Source organism: Lissotriton helveticus, chromosome 5_1, assembly GCF_964261635.1.
Source record: "Lissotriton helveticus chromosome 5_1, aLisHel1.1, whole genome shotgun sequence".
Classification (NCBI taxonomy): domain Eukaryota; kingdom Metazoa; phylum Chordata; class Amphibia; order Caudata; family Salamandridae; genus Lissotriton; species Lissotriton helveticus.
In genome coordinates this window covers 984993698-985014804 of record NC_136065.1, presented here as the reverse complement: position 1 = coordinate 985014804, position 21107 = coordinate 984993698, and the positions used below count along the sequence as shown (strand labels likewise).

Genomic DNA, 21107 nt, shown 5'->3' with positions numbered 1-21107 from the left:
TAGGGTTCAGGGTCAGTTTTCGGGTTTTGGGTAAAGGGGTATTTTTAGGGTTCAGTGTCAGTTTTTGGGTAAAGGGGTATTTTTAGGGTTCAGGGTCAGTTTTCAGTTTTTGGGTAAAGGGGTATTTTTAGGGTTCAGGGTCAGTTTTCAGTTTTTGGGTAAAGGGGTATTTTTAGGGTTCAGGGTCAGTTTTCAGTTTTTGGGTAAAGGGGTATTTTTAGGGTTCAGGGTCAGTTTGGGGTTTTTGGGTAAAGGGGTATTTTTAGGGTTCAGGGTCAGTTTTGGGTTTTTGGGGTACAGGGGTATTTTTAGGGTTCAGGGTCAGTTTTGGGTTTTTGGGGTACAGGGGTATTTTTAGGGTTCAGGGTCAGTTTTGGGTTTTTGGGGTACAGGGGTATAAGGTAAAAATAAAATAAAATTTAAATTAAATCAATTAAATAAAATTAAATTAAATTATATTATTTTCAATTATTTTAAATTAAAAAAAAATAATATATACTTACCAATACTTACGTTGTAATGGTATGCGTTGTAAAGGTACCTGCGTTGTAAAAACATGCGTTGTAAATACATGCGTTGTAAAAGTTTTTGCGTTGTAAAAAATTCGTTGTAATGGCATGCGTTGTAAAAGTATGAGTTGTAACGTCATACATCCGTTGTGATATATGCAGACATAGAGATCAATTGGAAGACAGAATATGGCCATATTTTAGAAAGGGGCCCTCCCTCCCCAGGCCCCTTTCTGGCCTCCGGCACCCATCCCCGGGGCCAATGTAGTAAATTTAGAGGGGGGCATGCAGCTCCCCCTCCCTGAGCCATGGTATGGCTCCAGGGAACGCTCACATCTCCAGGGACCGGCTCTGTGACTGTGTCCTTGGGACCCCATCCCCCAGGGCACCGTTGTTTCCCTACCTCATATGAGGTAGCAAATTATCAATGCACGCAAAAAAGAAAAAAAGAAAACATAAGGAATAAAAGGGAGGTATGTTAGAGGAATTTGTAAAAGGGAGAAATCTGAAGGTACTAATGGATCACTGTGTCAAAAAAATAGATGAATGTACACACACAAAAAGTATTTTTGTATATGGTGCGTAGTGGGATTCAAGGAACTTTCTTTTTCCCAGTAGGCATCTGAAATACAGCAACTTCTCTTTTGGACCTCAAGGTGAACCTTATACACCTGTGATTACAGTGATCAAAGCAAAAGCCTTCTTTGTACACTAGAAGTGAGGTGACCACATATCTTAGACCTAGATCAAGGAAACTGTAGTGGTCATATAGTCTGTATCATAGGCATTCTTTTTTGGGGGGTGGACAATGCTCTGTGCATTGTGAAAAGAGCTTGAGCTGGCCTCATTGTGAAACCCAGACTTTGGCAAAACATCACATTTTTCTCATATAAAATTGGAGCCAAAGTTGGCAGTATCTTTTCTAGCAATCCATTAACAGAACACTAAGATCCACTCAAAACGGCCATTGTGCTGTGATAAGACCCTATTTTATAAGTTTGTTTTATTGGGTCAATGGACTCATTGGAAGAACCGACTGACCACTGTAAATAAGAACGACATTTCAGAGCATCTACGGCAGAGTTTATAGGTGCTACCAAAGAGATAATGATGTGTTCATACTCAGCGTTTTTGTATAATACTCAACACTAATCAAAACTGAATAGATCAAGACAGAATTTATCTTACAACTTGCAATAATTGTTAGGAAGAAAATAATCTTGGGGAGAAGAAAGTTTGTTTCATGGTACTTTATCATGTCTGTGTGGTTAGTTAGTACACACAATTGATTTGGGCCTTTGAAAAAAAGGTTAAAGCACGTCAACAACATTAACTTTGTGAATCATCAACTCCTCCTTCTGCAACAAGAGAAACCTTTATTTTCGAATAATTGTACATTATTGGTCCAGTCACGGGTGGACTGCAGCATAAGCTGTGGATAGGCATTTCTAAGGACTTTCCTGAGCCACTGTGGGTTTACCTCTATGCAACTACAAGATGCATTACAGCTGCAAAAGTTCCCACTAGAAACTTGGATTAAGTAGCTTGCCTGACCAGCTGTGAACAAATCTACTCATATGAACAAAACGGTTTAATTGCTGAGTATTGTAATATGTCTAGAAGAGAAATTTCCACACTTGGAGGCCCCAAGCTTTAAAGAAAACCAAATTAGTAACACAACTTTTAGAGGCACTATAAGAATCCCCAAAATCCTGCCAGGGGGTAGGTACCGCCACGAACATCTTAGCACTTACCCTTATCAAGGATCAACAGCTGAGAAATCATACATCTCTCTATATTTGGTTTGTGGACTTTAAAGCTGCTTTTGACATAGAAGTATGAAAAAATCTATGGGCAAAGTTAGCTTGCTGGGAAATACCACCACTTTTATTAAAACAGATACAAATGTTGTATACCAAGACCTGGATAAGGATAAAACGCAGCAATGGGACATTTATCTGGAGCGCATCGTTTCTGGCAATGTTATACAATGGAAAAAATCGACATGTATATAGACTTAAAACGGAGATGCGTATTGGCACCAAAATGATTTAACCTCTCTTAGCGGGCTTTACTTCACAATTGAATGTTGTCAACTCACATGCCCCATGGCTGGGTACATTACAGTTGTCAAGCCTCCTTTATGGTTACGATCTGATCTTAATAAGTAAAACCAATATTGGCCTCCAAAGGCGGATATATGCCCTGACACTATACACTTCTAAAAACTGACTCGAAATAAATCTGACTAAGTTCAAGGAAATGGCACGGGGTGACAGGAAAAAGAATACATCAAAATGGCTCTTGGGTTGTACCCAGGTTGAAACAGTGACAAAACAAGTATCTAGGGGTCCTGTTTGACAATAAAGGTTGGTTTAACTCACATTTATATCAACTTAAAACCAAAGCTTGCCTTAATGGCAGCCTTCCGAAAACTATACAGATAACTTTTAACATTGGGAGAAACGGCCTTTTCAGTTAAGTCCGCAAACCTGCTACCAACACTCATTTCCGGTAGTGAGGCTCTCGGTCGGTTGGATACTAAAGTCCTGGACCTAATAGTAACTAAAATATACAGATAGATCTTCTCCCTTCCTACGAATGAATCACTGGGGCAAATAAGAATGGAATTTGGCCTCACAAAACAAGCTGTAGCCAGGAAGTACGCGCATTTGTAAGAGTATGCTACAATTTGTAAAACTCAGAGAATTCATTAAAACAGCACTTATGGCATGAAATAAATAAATCAGCACCCAACTCACGTGTGAGAAGATATCTGGAACAGTCACTGGAAAATATACATTTTACAATACTCTGGGATCTCCAGTGCACTGTCCCATCCTTTAAGAAGCTTCCAAAGAAAGTGACGGTGTTTCAATTCCTGCCTGAAGATAAAACCTACTTGTCAGGGCAGCGTCACACTTGGATGCAAATAAAGAACTACAAAGAACTAGCCCCACAACCATATTTGGAAGCAGGGTTCCCTATCCTCTTGAAAAAACAATTCATGAAATACAGATTTGAGAACTTTCCTCCACTTGATAACAATCCTCCCTGACTAAAGCCAGGTGACAATGCGGTTTGTAGGATCTGTGGGAAGATGAAAGAGAACCTACTCCACTTTGGATCTTCAAAAAGTTGCTGGATAGCCGAAGCTACCAACTGCGCAAGCTATTTGTTAAGAGATGTGTTCGGTCATGCTGATTGGTAATTTTAGCTTGCTTTGATGCAAATGATAAAGCCAATTTCGGAAATTTTCAACAACAATCAAACAGATTTTAAAAACGCAACAGTATCCTAGAAATGTGGGTGTGGTCACAAGTAGCACGAAGGGACTTGGTTAGTTAGCATCAATAGAGCATTGACAGCCATGCGCTACAGTTTGGCCATGTGTTAATCTTATTTGTACCATGCTGTAATAAGTTTAAATATCTGTGCAATATACTTACGTCATTATGTGTATATATGGGGTTTGGTACCCATCAAGCAACAGGGAGGCGCGCTTTAAAGATTTTACCCACGGCCCTAACACCACCTGGTGCTTGTATAAGGGTAGAACTTTCCCACAAGAAGCTTAATACTCTAGCACTTATTTGGAAGATGGTTTTAATGAAAAGAGTACTTAGATATTTGTACGTGTTGACATGCTACGATATCTTTTTTATTCTTCCTTCAATTAAAAAAAATACATAAATTCTCTTGCAAAGGATGTGGAAACTAGCTGCCATCGCTGTTAGCATCAGATGAAGCCATTTTGTTTTTTGCAGCCATTTTAGTAGCCATGTGCTCGCCATGTGCTTTCTCCCTCTTCACTGTTGCCTGCCCTTGTATTCTGCTTAAGTCATCAGTTAGTTAACTCCTTTAGCACTGAGCCAGAGCCTTGTGCATGCTCAGAAAGACCTGTAGCTGCCAAAATGCATCTGTCTTAGTGTATAACTGTCAGGCTGTTTTTACTGATGTAAGGAGAAATGTCTCCCCTCCCACTTTGTTGAGCAAGCAACTTTTGTATACCCATATTAGTCAATAGCTATTCTTGTATGTGCCAGTATCTCCCCTTGGTCTCATGCGGACTATGCAACAAATGTATATATAAGGCCCCTGGTTTCTGTATTCCTTGGACTGCCTCATCCAGTGGCCTGAGGGTACCGTATTGACGCAGTCTCCCTCATGTGAGGTTAATAAACATGTTATTTTTATATTCCAGCTTCCGTGCCAATCTCTTCTTTGTTGGTTTAAGGACTGGTGCATCAGTGAACCCCTAAAAAGGTTTTTATTCTACAAAGATTTAATCAACTATGTAATAAATTAAATTCTGAGGTTCACAAAAATTCCACGTTTGTAAATATTCAAACAACTTTAGTTTTGCTATTTTTCAGGAAAAAGCTGAAAACATTCCTAAAATACCAGAAACATTCCACTACTCACATTTAACAGTAGGAATTATATATTTTTCAATGACTAGAAGTGGTATATGTTTTTATAGCTTAATTTTTCTGGCCAACAAGTATGTTTATTTGACATTGTCATTAGGCACACTCTGCGTTCAGATAATAGCGTCATTCTAAGCTTTAATAAAACTCTAAAAATAAAACAAAACTAAAATATTCTGTTGTCGGTGGCATGTTTTTTTCCCCCTAAGTAACTTGTGCTATGTCTTAGGACCGCACAGAGGTTTTCGTACTTTTCTTGCACATTTTACACTCACTATACATCACTTCATTATATTGGCCCAGACTAGGTCAACACGGATCAATGGTTCACTCTATACTTAAAAAGTTGATGTGCTACTTCACACCTCAAAAGCAGCACATTTGCCAAAAACAATAAGAATAATTAGAGTATCTCCACTTATGCAAAAAAGTAATTTTTTAAATTATGATGGCGTTAAGTAAAGATTACTTAAATCTAGTTTAAAAAACATTTCCAAATTATTTTTAACCGTAGATCTGAGCGAGCATTTTGCGCTCTGCTAGCAGGCTTGCAAAAGACGAAATCAATCTTTTTTATTTACATCCCTTATTCTTGAGAAGTGTAATTGCAATTTTTATTAAGTTTATGTTTTATGGATCTAATATTTAAGTGCAAGTCTATATTCTCTGTCACAGTAAGAAGGTTAATATACTTACAGATTCTCCAGCAATACATCTTAGGCACGGCTGGACAGAACCGCTGCTTTCATGGTTTTGAAAAATCTAGTGAACAAATTAAAGATATAAAACTTCACCCGTGGAAGCCAAACCAATTTTCTCTTTCATGATTACCTTTGTTTTAAATATGCCCTCGAAAAATGATATCGTTGATATAGTCAACATACCGCTGAACTGTGTTGTTCCATTACGTTTCTAAGAATATTGTCTTGTGTAGAGTTTTCTTGCCTAGGCGAAAGCTGCAAGTCCCAGTAACCTAGAAGGCACTCCTTTAAAGGCTGGAAATGACCACCATTTTCTTTTTGAACAGACTCTACTCCTTTGCAAAGTCTTTTCTAAAAAAAGAATAATAATAAATAAGTAAAAATGCATGCTTTTTAAACTAGGAAAATCAAATGGTAAATAGTTCAATTTGCTTTTTTTAGTCGTTCTAGAAACAAGTGCTATAGTTAGCACCTCTTCCATTTTCGACAAACCTAACGTCTTTTTTTCTACTCTTGGGGGAAATCAACCACTTTAAGTTAACACATACAAAGCCCAAAGGAAAAGGAAAACATTTCACATTTGCAATGAAGGGATTCTTGTTTTACATCAAAATACTGACTATGATGTGGCGTGCTGGTCATTCAAGACAAAATCGTTCCGACTCTGAAATAACTGGCAATAACTACACATGTAAGCAGCTTTTGAGTGGAAATTCAATTATGTTAAATACCATTTTTGTCTTTGACAAAAGAGTTACATTTTCAAATTGTTGACTGGAATTAGTTAATGGAGGTTTCAATAGGAATGATTAATCAGTTAAAACAAATAATATTCAATCACATTATACAAATTACCCAAGTCTACGGCTAATTTTTACAAACCATTTATCAGGTCACTTCTTTGCAGACGTTTCTCGGACTTGTCCAAATGTCACCAAAATCGCTTAACACTGACACACAAGTTAAAAAGGAGCACTTAAGAGAAAAATATTGTTGAGTTTTGGACAAATCAGAGAAACATCTGCAATGTAGTTAATAAACACACATACACAAACATACTCTGGACCCTACACCCATAACCCATCATCGTATAACATCAACCCTGCATTCTCTGCTCTAGGCCTGCATTATTAACCATGTATTCATAACCTTGCACCCTTAAATATGTACCTTCTACGATTAGCCATGTACCCTAAACTCCGGGATTGGTGACAGTGACAAGAGTGTATCGAAACATACCTTTTTAGGTTGAGCCGGGGCAGTGCATGCTGTATTGGAGTATGGTTTAGAAGCCCCGCCCAATCTCCGTCGATATTTGTCATTAGCTCGTGTCATTGCCCTTCATAAATGCTGGCTCCGGATTCGTAAATAGGCTTAAAAGGCCCTCCTTAGTACCTACTGGTCTTCATTTGTAACCTCCCATGAGGACTGGCCCTTTTACTTCAGTTGTTACAAGGTACGTCTTTTTTAGTCTGTAAGCACAACTTTTTTTAATGAGTTTCTCCTACTGCAGGATCAACAAGCAGTCCTGCAACTTTCAGCACGCCATGCGTGCTTTCACTTTCCGAGCAACACGGGACAATGTCGGCCGCTTCTTTGAATAGGTCTCGCATTTAAAAGTTTGAGCTATTGGCATTGTAAATGCCAATGCCTTTTATTTAGGTGTTAATTAGCAAAACCGATAAATAAAAGGCATTGTCATTTACAATGCCAATAGCTTAAACTCTCATAAATATTAGACCTATTACATTGCAAATGTTTGTTCTACAACATAGGTTCTCAAAAACATTTCCCTGGGGGCCGGAAAGTTTGGTCTGTGATGTGACAGGGAGCCGTCCTGATGTCTGCAAGGTCGTCGATGAGGGTGGGGTGGGGGGGTGGGTAATTGGTGGTAAAGTATGTGTAGGGGAAGCGAAACATATACATCTAGTGGCTGAATTGTTAAACCAGAAAACCTTTTATTAATCCTGGTTCCCCACTTAAACAAATTGTGTGATCCAAGGTTATAGTTTTATTTCACCTGCCTTCCTTTTTTTTCTTCACTATCATATAAGAGGACCTCAAAATACATGAATTGAGGATGTGCGCTTTACAAAACCTTCTCCTGGGTTTGATTTAATAAACAATAATGTTGTTAATATATAATAGGAGCCGAAGCCACCCAAAGAGTGCACATAACTTACTTGCGCTTTGGTGTCTTGGTTCACAATTAGCATTGCTGTCACAGTGGAGGTGGGGGGCTTAATGTACGAGTTACTTACCTTCGGTAACGATGCATCTGGTAGAGACGATTCTAGCCGCAGATTCCTTAATGTAGAATTATCCCCAGGCGTGAGACAGGATCCGGAAAACTTTTTTCCACAGCATCCCTGCGTGCCGGGGGGACGGTACCACGTGACTCCGCCCTGACATCCGCGTTCGTGACATCAGCGAGGATACCCAAGTCCCACCCCGGTGTGCCTACGTCAGTTTTCTTCGGAGAACTTTTCGGCACCACAACGCGTAGCCATCACAACAAAAACTGTGAGAATACTGGACCAGAAAGGGAAGAAACGAAAGGTGTGGAACCGCACCATCCAGATAGTGCCAGGCAATTTGGCACCAAAAGTCATGGAAGGAAAGAACAGAGCACAGCTACTGCAAGCAAGCCTGCAAACAAATTTGACAGCCTCCCAGGGGCAGAAAGCATGTGAAAAATTGCACAGCAGACAAAAAAGTCTGCAACCACTGTTATGAACGTATCTAGGACCCTATTTAAATATTTCCGATTTATGCCCTTATGTGGTTATAACAAATCATATCCTTATAAAGGCATAAGAATCATATCCATATTTAGTCATAGCCAATGCAGTCCAAATACGGCAAGGCTATTCCCATAGACTCCTAGAAAGTACAACGCGTTCTTTAAACAAACCAAGCCTCCAGCAGCCCGGGAATTCCCCCTGCTTCTGTTTTGATTTGTCCAAGAACTCCTGGAGTCCTGAAAGAACTGTAAGTTCTTAGTGACGTCTTATGTCCAACCTTATGTCAAATTCGGCACCTTACAGGTATAAATATACCAACAGCTGCCCTAGCAAACACACGGTGGTTTGGAGCAGATCGACTATCTACTTGCCCGACGCCCTGCTGTGGCAAGTGCCGAAGGAAGCCGACCCTCCCATTGACGCACTGAGAAAAACGCTGTCTTTTCTCCTGCCGAGAAATCCAGCTTCAGTGTTTCTAGTCACCCTTGCGGGTCACTGGGTGATCGATTCATGAGAACGAGATACAAGACCTCCTTCATTCTATAACCAAGGTACGGAGCTGATTAGACCCATAGAGAATTCTTGATTCAGATTCTTGGCAAAAACTAACTTAACTTAAACTGCAGCTCACTTACTCCTTTCCACGTACTAGGCTTAGGTTAGGTACACCGGGGTAGGCGTATCTTAGAAGCACCAGTTGAGTACGTTTAGTCAATGATTTTATATGTGTATATATTTTATCTATTTTAAACACGGTATGGCTTAGAAACTGTACCATGCTTTTACAGTATTATTTCATAATACTCCTTTTACTGTACGCACTTTACTTTATGACAAGTATTGCAATTGTGGCAACTCACTTCTCTTGCATGAGAAAGAAGACTGTTCAATAAATAACCACCTTTATTGAAAACGCCCGTCTCTCTATTTCTCTGCACTTCTGATGAAACTAGGCATGCACGATTGACTGAGTGAAACAGTTATCTATTGTTTCCGCGACTCTGGAGATATACTCCTTATTCTGGAGGGAGCAAAGTTGTCATGTTTATGCGGTTGTCAGAAACTAATCCCTTCTTGTCTATTCAGGAAAGTTAACACCTTCTTGTTTACTCGAGAAAGTTTCTAGTGACCTCTGAGCTAGCTGGCATTCATAATTAAGTCTAACATATTCAATAGAGATTTAGTCGACCTCAGTCCTACGTCTAAACTATCGTTTATGTTATTCCAATGCGCAGAGCCTATTGGGAATATAGGAACTACACTACACCACAGCCCAGAACAGAGAAAGGCATCAAGGCTAGAACGGAAGAGAAACGACAATTCACCCCTGACAACATCAACAGGGAGACACATCTCTTAAAAGAGCTAAGGGTCGAGACCCGGCCAAGGGACCTCAACCCTCAGAAATGCAAAGGGGCCACAAGTGCAAGCAACGAAAGGAAGAGGAGCACGAGCAGACCCCAAACCGGAGACCAGGTTACAGGGGCGCAGAAACACCCACAAAATCATCAACCAAGCACCAGAAGGGAAGAAATGGCACAAACAACTAGACTAGCATCCCCCTAGGGAGGGGGTAAGAAAAGGCACTCGCCGAAAACAACCACCCGAAGTCAGGCGAGTGCAGAAGACCAAAGAAGGGTCCTCGCAGAACGGGGAGGCAGGGCGAGTCATGAAGGAATCTGCAGCTAGAACCGTCTCTACCAGATACATCGTTACCGAAGGTAAGTTACTCATACATCTGATAGAGACTGTTAGCCGCAGATTTCTTAACGTAGAATAGATACCCTAGCCATACCAAAGGGGCGAGGAGGGTCTACGAGAGGACCTCTCCAGCCTGGACTAAGCAGGGCCCCAATAGGGGATGAGTCACAGGGACAGGGAGAATAGCCCAGTCCCCCCAGGTAGAAGAGAACCTCATCACCACTAAAGAACACCGGCCCCAGAGGGGGTGCGTGATGACGACAAAAAGAGGCGGCCCAACCCTCATTAAGCAGGAGGAAGCAAGGGCAAGGCGAAAGGAGGCCAGTGCACCCCAAGCCCAAACAAGGAACCAGGGATCTCCACCAGAGGAGTACCGAGGAAGAAGAGCCACCCACAGACTCCAAGGAGAAGAGGCAGAAAGGCAGGCAAACACCTCCACCGGGAAACACACCCAGTGAAGTGGGCAGCCGAGCCTATTACAGCTTGAAGTCAACAGACAAGACAGAAAGCCGCCTCAGCAATAAAGGCAGGCGGGAGAAGAAGAACATAATCTCACAAGATTCCTGCAGAACAAGAAGCAGGGGCGTCAAGGCCCACGCCCAGACCCCCGGCCACAGAACAGAAGAGCAGGCGGGTGCAGCCAGCCGCTGACAAGCACCACAAATCAAACGCTCAGACCACGTTGGGCTCAGAACAAGGGCAAGGCCAGAAAAAAATCCCAAACAACCCCTAAAAAGGGGACCGCTCCAGACAGAATCTAACCACAAAGAAGTGCAATCAGCTAGAATACAAGAGGAGAAACAAGTAGGACGGACCAGGCTGTCAACACAGGAAATAATCTCCTCAGAAACACCAGACCGATGACCAGACCAAACGTCAGACAAAGGGCAAAAACCACGCAGCACAACGCCATAGATCGCCAGGCCACGCTCAAGTAAGTTTCAAGGGCCACACCAGCGTAACTCAGCAACACCAGGAAAGGTGAGGAACCTGCAAGGGGGAGTCCACACCCTCACAGCTAAAGACAGGGCTATACAATAGCAACAAGTACCCCACATAGGGTAGGACACGTCCCAAAGAAAGCATGGGAACCACTCTTAGGAAAGACAATCCCGCATCAGAGAACAAAATCATAAACCTGTGGCAGAAACCACAGAAGGCTTAGTAATCAGCCAAAAGGTACATTCTTACCCAAAAGGGGGGCTGAACCAGCAGCCAACTGAAGTTCCAACCAAAGGACCCTGAGGGCACAGTAACCCACACAGAAAGTGTAACAGCATCTCCAAAAACCAAATGCCAGAAGCAAAGTGGGATAACGCCTTCCACCGAGCCCCGGAGGATCAACAAACCTACCTACTGAGGAGGAGGGGGAGGAGGAGCAGGACAGAGCCCCGCAAGAAGTTGCTGAATGGCGGAGTCTGCATGATTATTAACCAGAAGGACCCCGTCAAAAGGCAGGTCAACCAGACGCTCTGTAATATTTTCTGAAACAACAGTATCACGTAGCCAAGCATGGCGACGGAGAGCCACAGAAGTGGCCATAGATCGCCCAAGAGCATGGGCAACATCCAAGGCCGCACGAAGAATAAACAAGGCCAACTCCCTACCATCCAACACATGGTCCCACAGATCAGCACAGGCACACTCCTGGGAGACATGAGAAAGAAGAGACCCCACAGAGTCCCACAGGCTGGAAGTAGCTTTGGTCAACACACACAAAGTGTTAAGTGCCCGCAAGGCAGAACTGGAAGATGCAAAGACATTACACCCCCATGAATTCAACCACCGGGCCTCCCGAGACGGAGGAAACAACACCACAGGCAAACACGGAAAGGCATTCCGCAGAAGAGCGCCTTGAGTAGAGGGGTGGAAAGAAAGACAGACGGGTCGGTGAAGCAGGACGGTAGTGCTGCAGCAGCGCCCGAGGCACCGGATCGCCTGTGGCAGGGCGCCCCCAAGCCCCCAGAAGAGAATTATGGAGCGACGCCTCAAAAGGAAGGAACAAATCCCGTCCGCCAGAGCCCTGGTGGAGAACTTCCAAGAGGTTGTCCGTAGGAAATGGAGTGACAGGTTCACCCATCGTCAGAATACCAGCAGCCGTGGAAATAGCCCGGACAAAGGCGACACTGGCCTCAGGAGGGCATCGCGGAGGAGAAAGTAATTCCTCCGTGGGTGAGGGCTGCAGACTAAGCCGCCCATCCCAAAGTCCAGTGGGGGGGGGCAGCCCCGGAATAGAGGATCCACAGATGAATGGGGAACCTGAGGGGCCTCAGGTGAAGAAACAGGTGAAAAAGCCAGCTGTGAGCCACGGAACGAAGGGTTCAATGATTTAGGCCTTGTGGACGGCGAGGAGCCCTCCCTGGAAGATGCCGGGGAAAAGGAAACAATAGGGCGTCCTGACTCCGGGGATAAACACATTAAAAGATGACGGACCTCTGGAGAAGAAGGGAACTCAGGAGACGAATCGAGAACCCGACGCGGCTCTGTGGCGTGCGCCATCGGCACCTGATAGACGTTGACCGGCACCGGAGGGTGCATCCGTGGCGCCGGGTCGACTTCTGCCACCACGTGCTCTCCAGGAGAATGGGGCGGGTAGACGCCGGAACGGCGAGGGAGCAGAGCTGAAAAGGAGCTGGCTCGGCCTCAGACAGGGCAGACGCCCACGTCGAGGACCGATGGGGACTCGGGAAAGCACCCCTGGCCCCGGCCTCCACCGGATCCGGGGAAGAAAGCTCCCGGCGCCGGCTCAACCTCTGGCGAGGCAGCCGCCTGCCCAGAGAACCGAGGGGAGCTCGGAGCCAAGCCCGGAGTCCCGGCGATCTCCTGCGACGCCACAGGGGGCCCCATAGGGATTTGCGGCGAGGCAGGGACGCCAGGCTTCGAAGAGGGGAGCCCCGAAGGACCACACCTCGACAACACCACCCTCCTACGACCTGAATCCAAAACCTTCGGGTTGGCGACTCCGCAGAAGTCCCCGGGCGAGGCAAGGGATCCGCGGACGTCTCAGGTGGTGGAGGAAGGCCCACAGAAGCCTGCAGCGCCACAGCGTAGGCTGTCATTTGGGCCCTAGTCGCCTCTGCGCCAGGAAATGGCAGGTAGGAAGGGAACACCGCAGAGAGAGGACAGGGCCTCGGAAACAAACTGAAGGACCTACCAGCAGGAGAGCCACGCCCTAGGGGTCGCGGCGAGAGACGTAGTCGCTGAAGAAACCTGCGGCTCCTTGCTTCCGAGATAGGGGACAGACGCTGGGATGACACCGACCTGGACTAGCGTGCCGACAGCAACTTCATCTGGTGCTCCTGCCGTGATTTAGGCTTAAGGTGCTGGCAGGCGTCGCAACTCTCCGAGTCGTGGTGCTCACCCAGACTCCACATGCAAATCGGGTGAGGATCCGTCGCCGACATGGGACGTGCACAGGAGGTACACGTCAAAGCCTGAAGGCATTTGCACACTGTTCCACTTAACGCCAAAAAGCACAAAAGAATAAAAGGCCTGAAAACCGACCAGGACACAGACCGGATCCGCTTTGCACGTGGAAAAGAGAAAAAAAAAACTGATGTAGGCGCGCCGGGGTGGGATTTATGTATCCTCGCTGACATCACGAATGCGGACGAAGTCAGGGCGGAGTCACGTGGTACCACACTCCACCCCCCCGCCCCACCCCCCGGGTGCAGGCCTGCTGTGGCATAAAGTTTTCCGGATCCAGTCTCACGCCTAGGGATACTTCTACATTAAGGAATCTGCGGCTAGTTGTATCTATCAGATGTTTCTAAATTCATTTTCGAAAACTATCACTTCTAGAAAGGAAAAATACTTCAATGTACTGATATATTCCGGTGTACTGATCTACTAACATAAATCGGTTGTGCATGTTCATGAAATACACTTTTCGAATTTTAAAGACTATCTTTTTTTTTACACTTTGGCTGAAAGAGGTCTTTAAAAATGAAAGCGCTCCGAATGTTAAGTGGCTCAGGACGCCCTAGTCATGTCCTTTCTTGAACTTCAATTAACCTTGAGATACATTTCCTGTTCAATTAACATCTTTTTTGTTTGTGCTGAGTTGAGTAAATAGCAGCTCAGTGCTGCAGTTTTGGGGGGGCCACATGTAAAGGTCAGGGGAGCCGTATGCGGCCCCTGGGCCGTGCTTTGAGTCTCACTGTTCTACAAGGTCTCATAGGTGAGACCTATTGGCTTTGTCAATGCTTGTTTACTAATATTCCTGGGGGGACATTGCCACCGACTCTTTCCAGAAAGTAACTGCAGTCAACTGCCTTCCGGTGGGGGGGTACGGGAAATCAGGGTTTCTGTGTCTATTTTAGATTGAGAGTGCGTATCACACAAAATGGTCATGTATTTTTTTGTATAGCTGGTGATGTCTGTGAGAAGTTGGCCTGATATATGATGCTCACTAGTTCTAGTGATTCAGAAAAGGGGGTGGTGATGAACAGAGTGTCTGAATTAAGCAGACCACTCTTACCCAGTCCAAAGATCAGGGCTTGATCCATCACCGTTATTTAGCTCACTGCCCCATCCCAGCTCAGAACCTGGCTATATGCAAATTAGTCTGTCCCTGGCCCAGTGCATCATAGGAACAGGGCAGACCAAACTACCAAGCCAATTCTTCACCAGAAAGGAGACAAGCTACCGTGGACCGGTTTCTGGCATTTCAGCCTCGTCGGCCCGGCTTGCTTGAATCCTGATGGAGCAGTGAGCAAGGGACTCATGTCTGAGTATACCCTGCCACACCTATAGTGGCCAAAAACGATTCAGAAAAGGGGGTGGTGATGAACAGAGTGTCTGAATTAAGCAGACCACTCTTACCCAGTCCAAAGATCAGGGCTTGATCCATCACCGTTATTTAGCTCACTGCCCCATCCCAGCTCAGAACCCGGAAGCTTGTTTCCTTCCCAGTATAAGAATTGGCTTGGTAGTTTGGTTTGCCCTGTTCCCATCATGCACTGGGACAGGAACAGACTAATTTGCATATAGCCACGTTCTGAGCTGGGATTGTGCAGTGAGCTAAAAAACGGTGATGGATCAAGCCCTGATCTTTGGACTGGGTAAGAGTGGTCTGCTTAATTCAGGCACTCTGTTCATCACCACCCCCTTTTCTGAATCATTTTGTCCACCATAAGCGTGGAAGGGTATACTCAGATGTGAGTCCCTTGCTCATTGCACCATCAGGATTCAAGCAAGCCGGGCCGATGACGCCTGAAATGGCAGAAACCGGTCCCCGGAAGCTTGTTTCCTTTCCAGTATAAGAATTGGCTTGGTAGTTTGGTTTGCCCTGTTCCCATCATGCACTGGGACAGGAACAGACTAATTTGCATATAGCCAAGTTCTGAGCTGGGATGGTGCAGTGAGCTAAAAAACGGTGATGGATCAAGCCCTGATCTTTGGACTGGGTAAGAGTGGTCTGCTTAATTCAGGCACTCTTGTTCATCACCACCCCCTTTTCTGAATCATTTTGTCCACCATAAGCGTGGAAGGGTATACTCAGATGTGAGTCCCTTGCTCATTGCACCATCAGGATTCAAGCAAGCCGGGTCGATGACGGCTGAAATGGCAGAAACCGGTCCCCGGAAGCTTCTTTCCTTCCCAGTATAAGAATTGGCTTGGTAGTTTGGTTTGCCCTGTTCCCATCATGCACTGGGACAGGAACAGACTAATTTGCATATAGCCAAGTTCTGAGCTGGGATGGTGCAGTGAGCTAAAAAACGGTGATGGATCAAGCCCTGATCTTTGGACTGGGTAAGAGTGGTCTGCTTAATTCAGGCACTCTGTTCATCACCACCCCCTTTTCTGAATCATTTTGTCCACCATAAGCGTGGAAGGGTATACTCAGATGTGAGTCCCTTGCTCATTGCACCATCAGGATTCAAGCAAGCCGGGTCGATGACGCCTGACATGGCAGAAACCGGTCCCCGGAAGCTTGTTTCCTTCCCAGTATAAGAATTGGCTTGGTAGTTTGGTTTGCCCTGTTCCCATCATGCACTGGGACAGGAACAGACTAATTTGCATATAGCCAAGTTCTGAGCTGGGATGGTGCAGTGAGCTAAAAAACGGTGATGGATCAAGCCCTGATCTTGGGACTGGGTAAGAGTGGTCTGCTTAATTCAGGCACTTGGTCATCACCACCCCCTTTTCTGAATCACTAGTTCTAGTGATCACCTTGTATCAGTCCAAACAACCCTTATGGTGATTGGTTGCAAGTCAACCTTATATACCAGCTATCCTAATGGTAGCATGGACAAAGCAGTCTTAGGCTAAACTCTTTTGGCATGTGAAGCCAGCTGTTTTACCACAATATAACCCCTTGAATACCAGATGAAAGGACACCACACAGGTTGTTATGAAAATAAACAGTATATTTATTAATAACAACACCTCTGAACTATTTATGAGGTCAGAGGGCTAAGCACATGACAATCTCTTACGAAAAATACTACAAGTTGCACAAAATTACAATGGTGCCCTAGGGGCACGACAAACCATATACTAAGTAAGTGGAATGTGAGAGTTGATAAAAGGAATGGAGCTGTCCAGAGGCTGTAGGATCGATGGGACCACGCTATACTAACTTCAGGTAGGTAATAGGAGGCCCACGGAACGCGTGTGCAGAGTGTGAACTCACACGCGAGATGCGTAACAACGTCTATGGACAGTACAGTTCAATTTAAAAGGTGAGTACGGACAATCCCGACTAGTTAGGACAACAACGACTGTGGAATTGGACACTAGGACAGTTAGACTACCCTTGAGCACCGAAATGCTCTTGTTACCTCACCCACGGGCCGCGGGTGCATAGGTGTCAAAGTGCGTTGGCTTCTCGCGTTGAAGTCAATGGAGCCTGAAAGAAAAGATGCTGCAGGCGACCAGGAGGAAGATGTCCGGTGCGATCCAAGGGTGGATCGGTGAAGAAGAGGACCTGAAAGCAGAGGGGACAGTGTTCAAAGTCACTAGCCAGTGACCGGTGTGGAACCAGGAAGGAACCAGGTGCTGTCGTCGCGATCAGGTGAAGAGTGGACGCTTGACTCTGCAGCCACGTGGACCAGGAGGTGTCTTCGACGACCAGGATGGAGGCACGAGCTGTCCCACGCAGGCTCTCGCTGTCGGCGGTGTCGGATCCGGGATTGGACTCAACAGGCCTTGGCAAAGGCAACCCACGCGGTGAGTGGAAAAGACGTCTGGTGCGGACTAGGAGAGTCCGGGGTGCCCCTCTTTTGGAAGGGAGCAAGGGCCAGTCTGGAGCAACCAGACCAGCAGTGAAGATTCAAAGGTTCGTCGTCTAGGAGGCCACTAGCCAGCCGGCAAGTGACCAGACAACGCGTCGAGCAGCAAACAAGCAGAAGGGCCCCACGCAGATCTCGTGGATGCTGGAGGGCTGATCTTCGGTGCCGGGGCTGCTCGGGGCTGGGGCTTCTCAGTCCCCAAAGCACTTGGTCGAGTTTACCTCGGGAGTTGTGCTGGAAGCGAAGTGCAGGTTCGTTCAAGATGGCCGGTCCCACGTGTCTCGTCGCACCCACGGGTCTCAGCTTTGCTGTAGATGTAGGTTGAGGTCGGAGAGGTCTGGGAATCCGGGTCTCGTCGGGCTCTGAAGTCTGGATCCTCGAGGGAAGACGACAAAGTGAAGCCGCTGGACGCTTGATGGTGCCTGCAGTTGCAGGGTGGACACTCCTTGTCCACAAGGGAGATTCTTTAGTTTTCTGTGGAGCAGAACGTCGAAGGCCAGAGTTTCTTCTTGTTGAATAGTTCAGGATAATCTAATTTGGAATGGGACCAGCTCCTACCTTTATTCTCCTAAAGGGGGCTGCACTACTGACTAGGTCCCTCCCCTGGGTGGGACCAGGAAGGGGGGTGGTTACACCCCCTATCCTTTGTCCGGTTTCCCGCCCGAGCTGGGGCAGGGATGCCCCAGCAACTGGTTTGAACCGGTATATGCACAGGGCACCTTGTGTGCCCCAGGCATGTCTCATTCCTTTCAGGCCTCCCTACCTCAATACACAAAATCCTGTCTGGGGTGGTGCTAGCACCTCCCAAGGCAGGAAACCCTTTGTCCAGGCCATCCTCGCTGGAAGGACTCCTAGCAGCAGGAGGTCAGACTTGTGTCTGTGGTGGCAGCATCCATTTTGTGATGCTGAGGCGCGAGTTAACTTTAACCGGGGTTCACAGTTACATACATGTCGTGTCCCTCTAGAAGGGTGGAATGCTACCCCCGTCGCCAGAATTGGCGAGGGGGTAGTATTCCAAATCGTATGACACCTTACTCGACATGTTTTGATAATGTTATACCAGAGTTAGTATAGCGTTATCATGGAACAGCTATTAGGACTTGGTTCCGCAAGCTGCAAACGGGCTCAGCTCATGCCAGAGCCCCATCTCACATAATTCCAAGCACTCTGCCTTCAGGATTGATAAGGCCTTCCATAGGAGTGACTGATAGGAATATATGTGTCCATTTTAGGGTTAGATATAGGTATACTATATCTACAGCAAAGGGTTTTACACCACCTTGCCCCAGCTGTCATGCAGCCAGTTGTGTCAGATTTAGATGGCCAGCCAGGGGTGGCATAATACATGCTTCAGCCCCTGGTAGGCCCTGGGTACACCTATGCCCTGGATACCTAAGGTATACTGTACAGGGACTGATAAGGTGGTCCAGTACCAATTGGTAAATGCACCTAAAGTACATGGTTGTCAATTTAGAGAGAGAACAGCTAGGCTGTGGGTCTGATTAGCAGGCCCACAGCCAGGGAGGGAAAGTCGTAAACCAGTGAAGCAAAAAGCAAAAATCTGGGGTGACCATAGGATTGCAGACCCCACTCTCCTACATAAACACCCCCCCCCCCCAAACTTAGGGACATTAAACTAACCTTGACCAGGTGAGTCTTCCTGTTCTCAGTGGAAATACCTGGAGAGACCATCTGCATTGCCATGGTCAGTCCCTGGTCTGTGCTCCACTGTAAAGTCCATCCCCTGTAGGGAAATGGACCACCTAAGAAGTTTGGGGTTTTCACCCTTCATCTGATTTAGCCATAAGAGGGGCTTATGGTCGGTCTGAATCTCGAAGTGAGTTCCAAACAAGTACGGCCTCAACTTCTTCAGGGCCCAAACCACAGCAAAGGCCTCCCTCTCAATAGCTGACCAACGTTTCTCTCTAGGGGTCAGCCTTCTGCTTATAAAAGCAATGGGCTGGTCATGACCATCAATATTCAGTTGAGAAAGAACAGCTCCCACACCCAACTCAGATGCATCTGTTTGGACAATGAAGGTTTTGGAGTAGTCAGGACTCTTGAGAATAGGTGCAGTACACATGGCCTGCTTGAGGTCATCAAATGCCTTTTGACAGCTAACTGTCCACTGAACTTTCTTTGGCATTTTCTTGCTTGTCAAGTCATTAAGTGGTGTCACAATGGACCCATAATTTTTGAAAAACTTCCTATAGTAACCAGACAGGCCCAAGAAAGCTCTGACCTGTGTCTGGGCGGTTGGAGGAGCCCAGTCCTTTATGGCCTGTATCTTGCTCTCCAATGGTTGAACCTGGCCTCCACCCACAAGGTGGCCCAGGTACACAACCTGACTCTGCCCTATCTGGCACTTAGTAGCCTTGATAGTGAGGCCTGCCTTTTGCAGGGCCTCCAAAACGTTCCTCAGGTGGATCAGGTGATCCTCCCAGGTGGAGCTAAAGACAGCAATATCATCTTGATATGCTGCACAGAAGTCATCCAACCCAGTGAGAACTTGGTTCACGAACCTTTGAAAAGTGGCAGGTGCATTTTTCAAACCAAAGGGCATCACCACAAATTGGTAATGACCTCCTGGGGTAGAAAATGCTGTTTTGGCCTTGGCATCCTCAGCTAACCTGATCTGCCAATAACCAGCTGTTAGGTCAAATGTACTTAAGAAAGTTGCAGAAGCCAACTTGTCTATCAGTTCATCTGCCCTAGGTATTGGATGGGCATCTGTCTTAGTGACAGCATTGAGACCCCTGTAGTCTACACAAAACCTCATCTCTCTCTTACCATCCTGGGTGTGAGGTTTAGGCACTAGAACTACAGGACTAGCCCAAGGGCTCTCTGAGGGTTCAATGACTCCCAATTCCAACATCTTTTGGACTTCTTTCTTTATGCAGTCCCTGACGTGGTCAGGTTGCCTGTAGATTTTACTCTTGACAGGCAGACTGTCACCAGTGTCCACCTTATGGGTGCACCCGTTTGTCTGACTGAGGGTCAGTGAAAACATTTGCCTGAAGGATTGAAGAACCTGTTTACAATCCTCTTGTTGATGGGCAGAGAGGCTGTCAGAAAAGACTACACCATCTACTGACCCATCATCAGGGTTCTGAGTGAGCAGGTCTGGGAGAGGGTCACTCTCTTCCTCCTGCCCCTCATCTGTGGCCATGAGCAAGCCCATGCCCTCCCTGTTGACAAATGCTTTGAGCCTATTCACATGAAGCACCCTGTGGGGGCTCCTGGGAGTTCCCATGTCCACCAAGTAGGTGACCTCTCCCTTTTGCTCAATGATGGTATTGGGTCCAGACCATTTGTCTTGGAGAGCTGCTGGGGCCACTGGCTCCAACACCCACACCTTCTGTCCTGCATGGTAAACAGTTAGGACAGCCTTTTGGTCATGCCAAGCTTTTTGAAGTTCTTGGCTGGTCTCAAGGTTTTTAGATGCCTTCTCCATGTACTCTGCCATCCTGGAGCGGAGACAAAGTACATAGTCCACTATGTCAAGTTTAGGCTTTTTGAGAGGTAACTCCCATCCTTCCTTCACCAGACATAGGGGTCCTCTTACAGGATGCCCAAACAGAAGCTCAAAAGGGCTGTAACCAACCCCCTTCTGTGGGACCTCTCTATAAGCAAACAGGAGGCAGGGTAAAAGGATGTCCCATCTTCGCCTGAGCTTTTCAGGTAACCCTTTTATCATCCCTTTGAGGGTCTTGTTGAATCTTTCAACAAGCCCATTGCATTGTGGGTGATAGGGTGTGGTAAATTTGTAATTTACTCCACACTCCTT

The 21107-nt window shown here is 46.1% G+C and overlaps 1 protein-coding gene across 1 annotated transcript in view; it reads right to left on the bottom strand.

Annotated features, from left to right (window-relative positions):
• Window positions 1-21107, bottom strand: part of C5_1H10orf143 (chromosome 5_1 C10orf143 homolog) — a 128378-nt gene that overhangs the window by 8311 nt on the left and 98960 nt on the right. Inside the window, exons 3-4 of the mRNA XM_078641145.1 lie at window positions 5824-5991; window positions 5636-5701 (exon numbers count right to left, since the gene is read on the bottom strand). Of these exons, the coding sequence (XP_078497271.1) occupies window positions 5636-5701; window positions 5824-5991 (234 nt within the window). The remainder of the gene's footprint in view (window positions 1-5635; window positions 5702-5823; window positions 5992-21107) is intronic.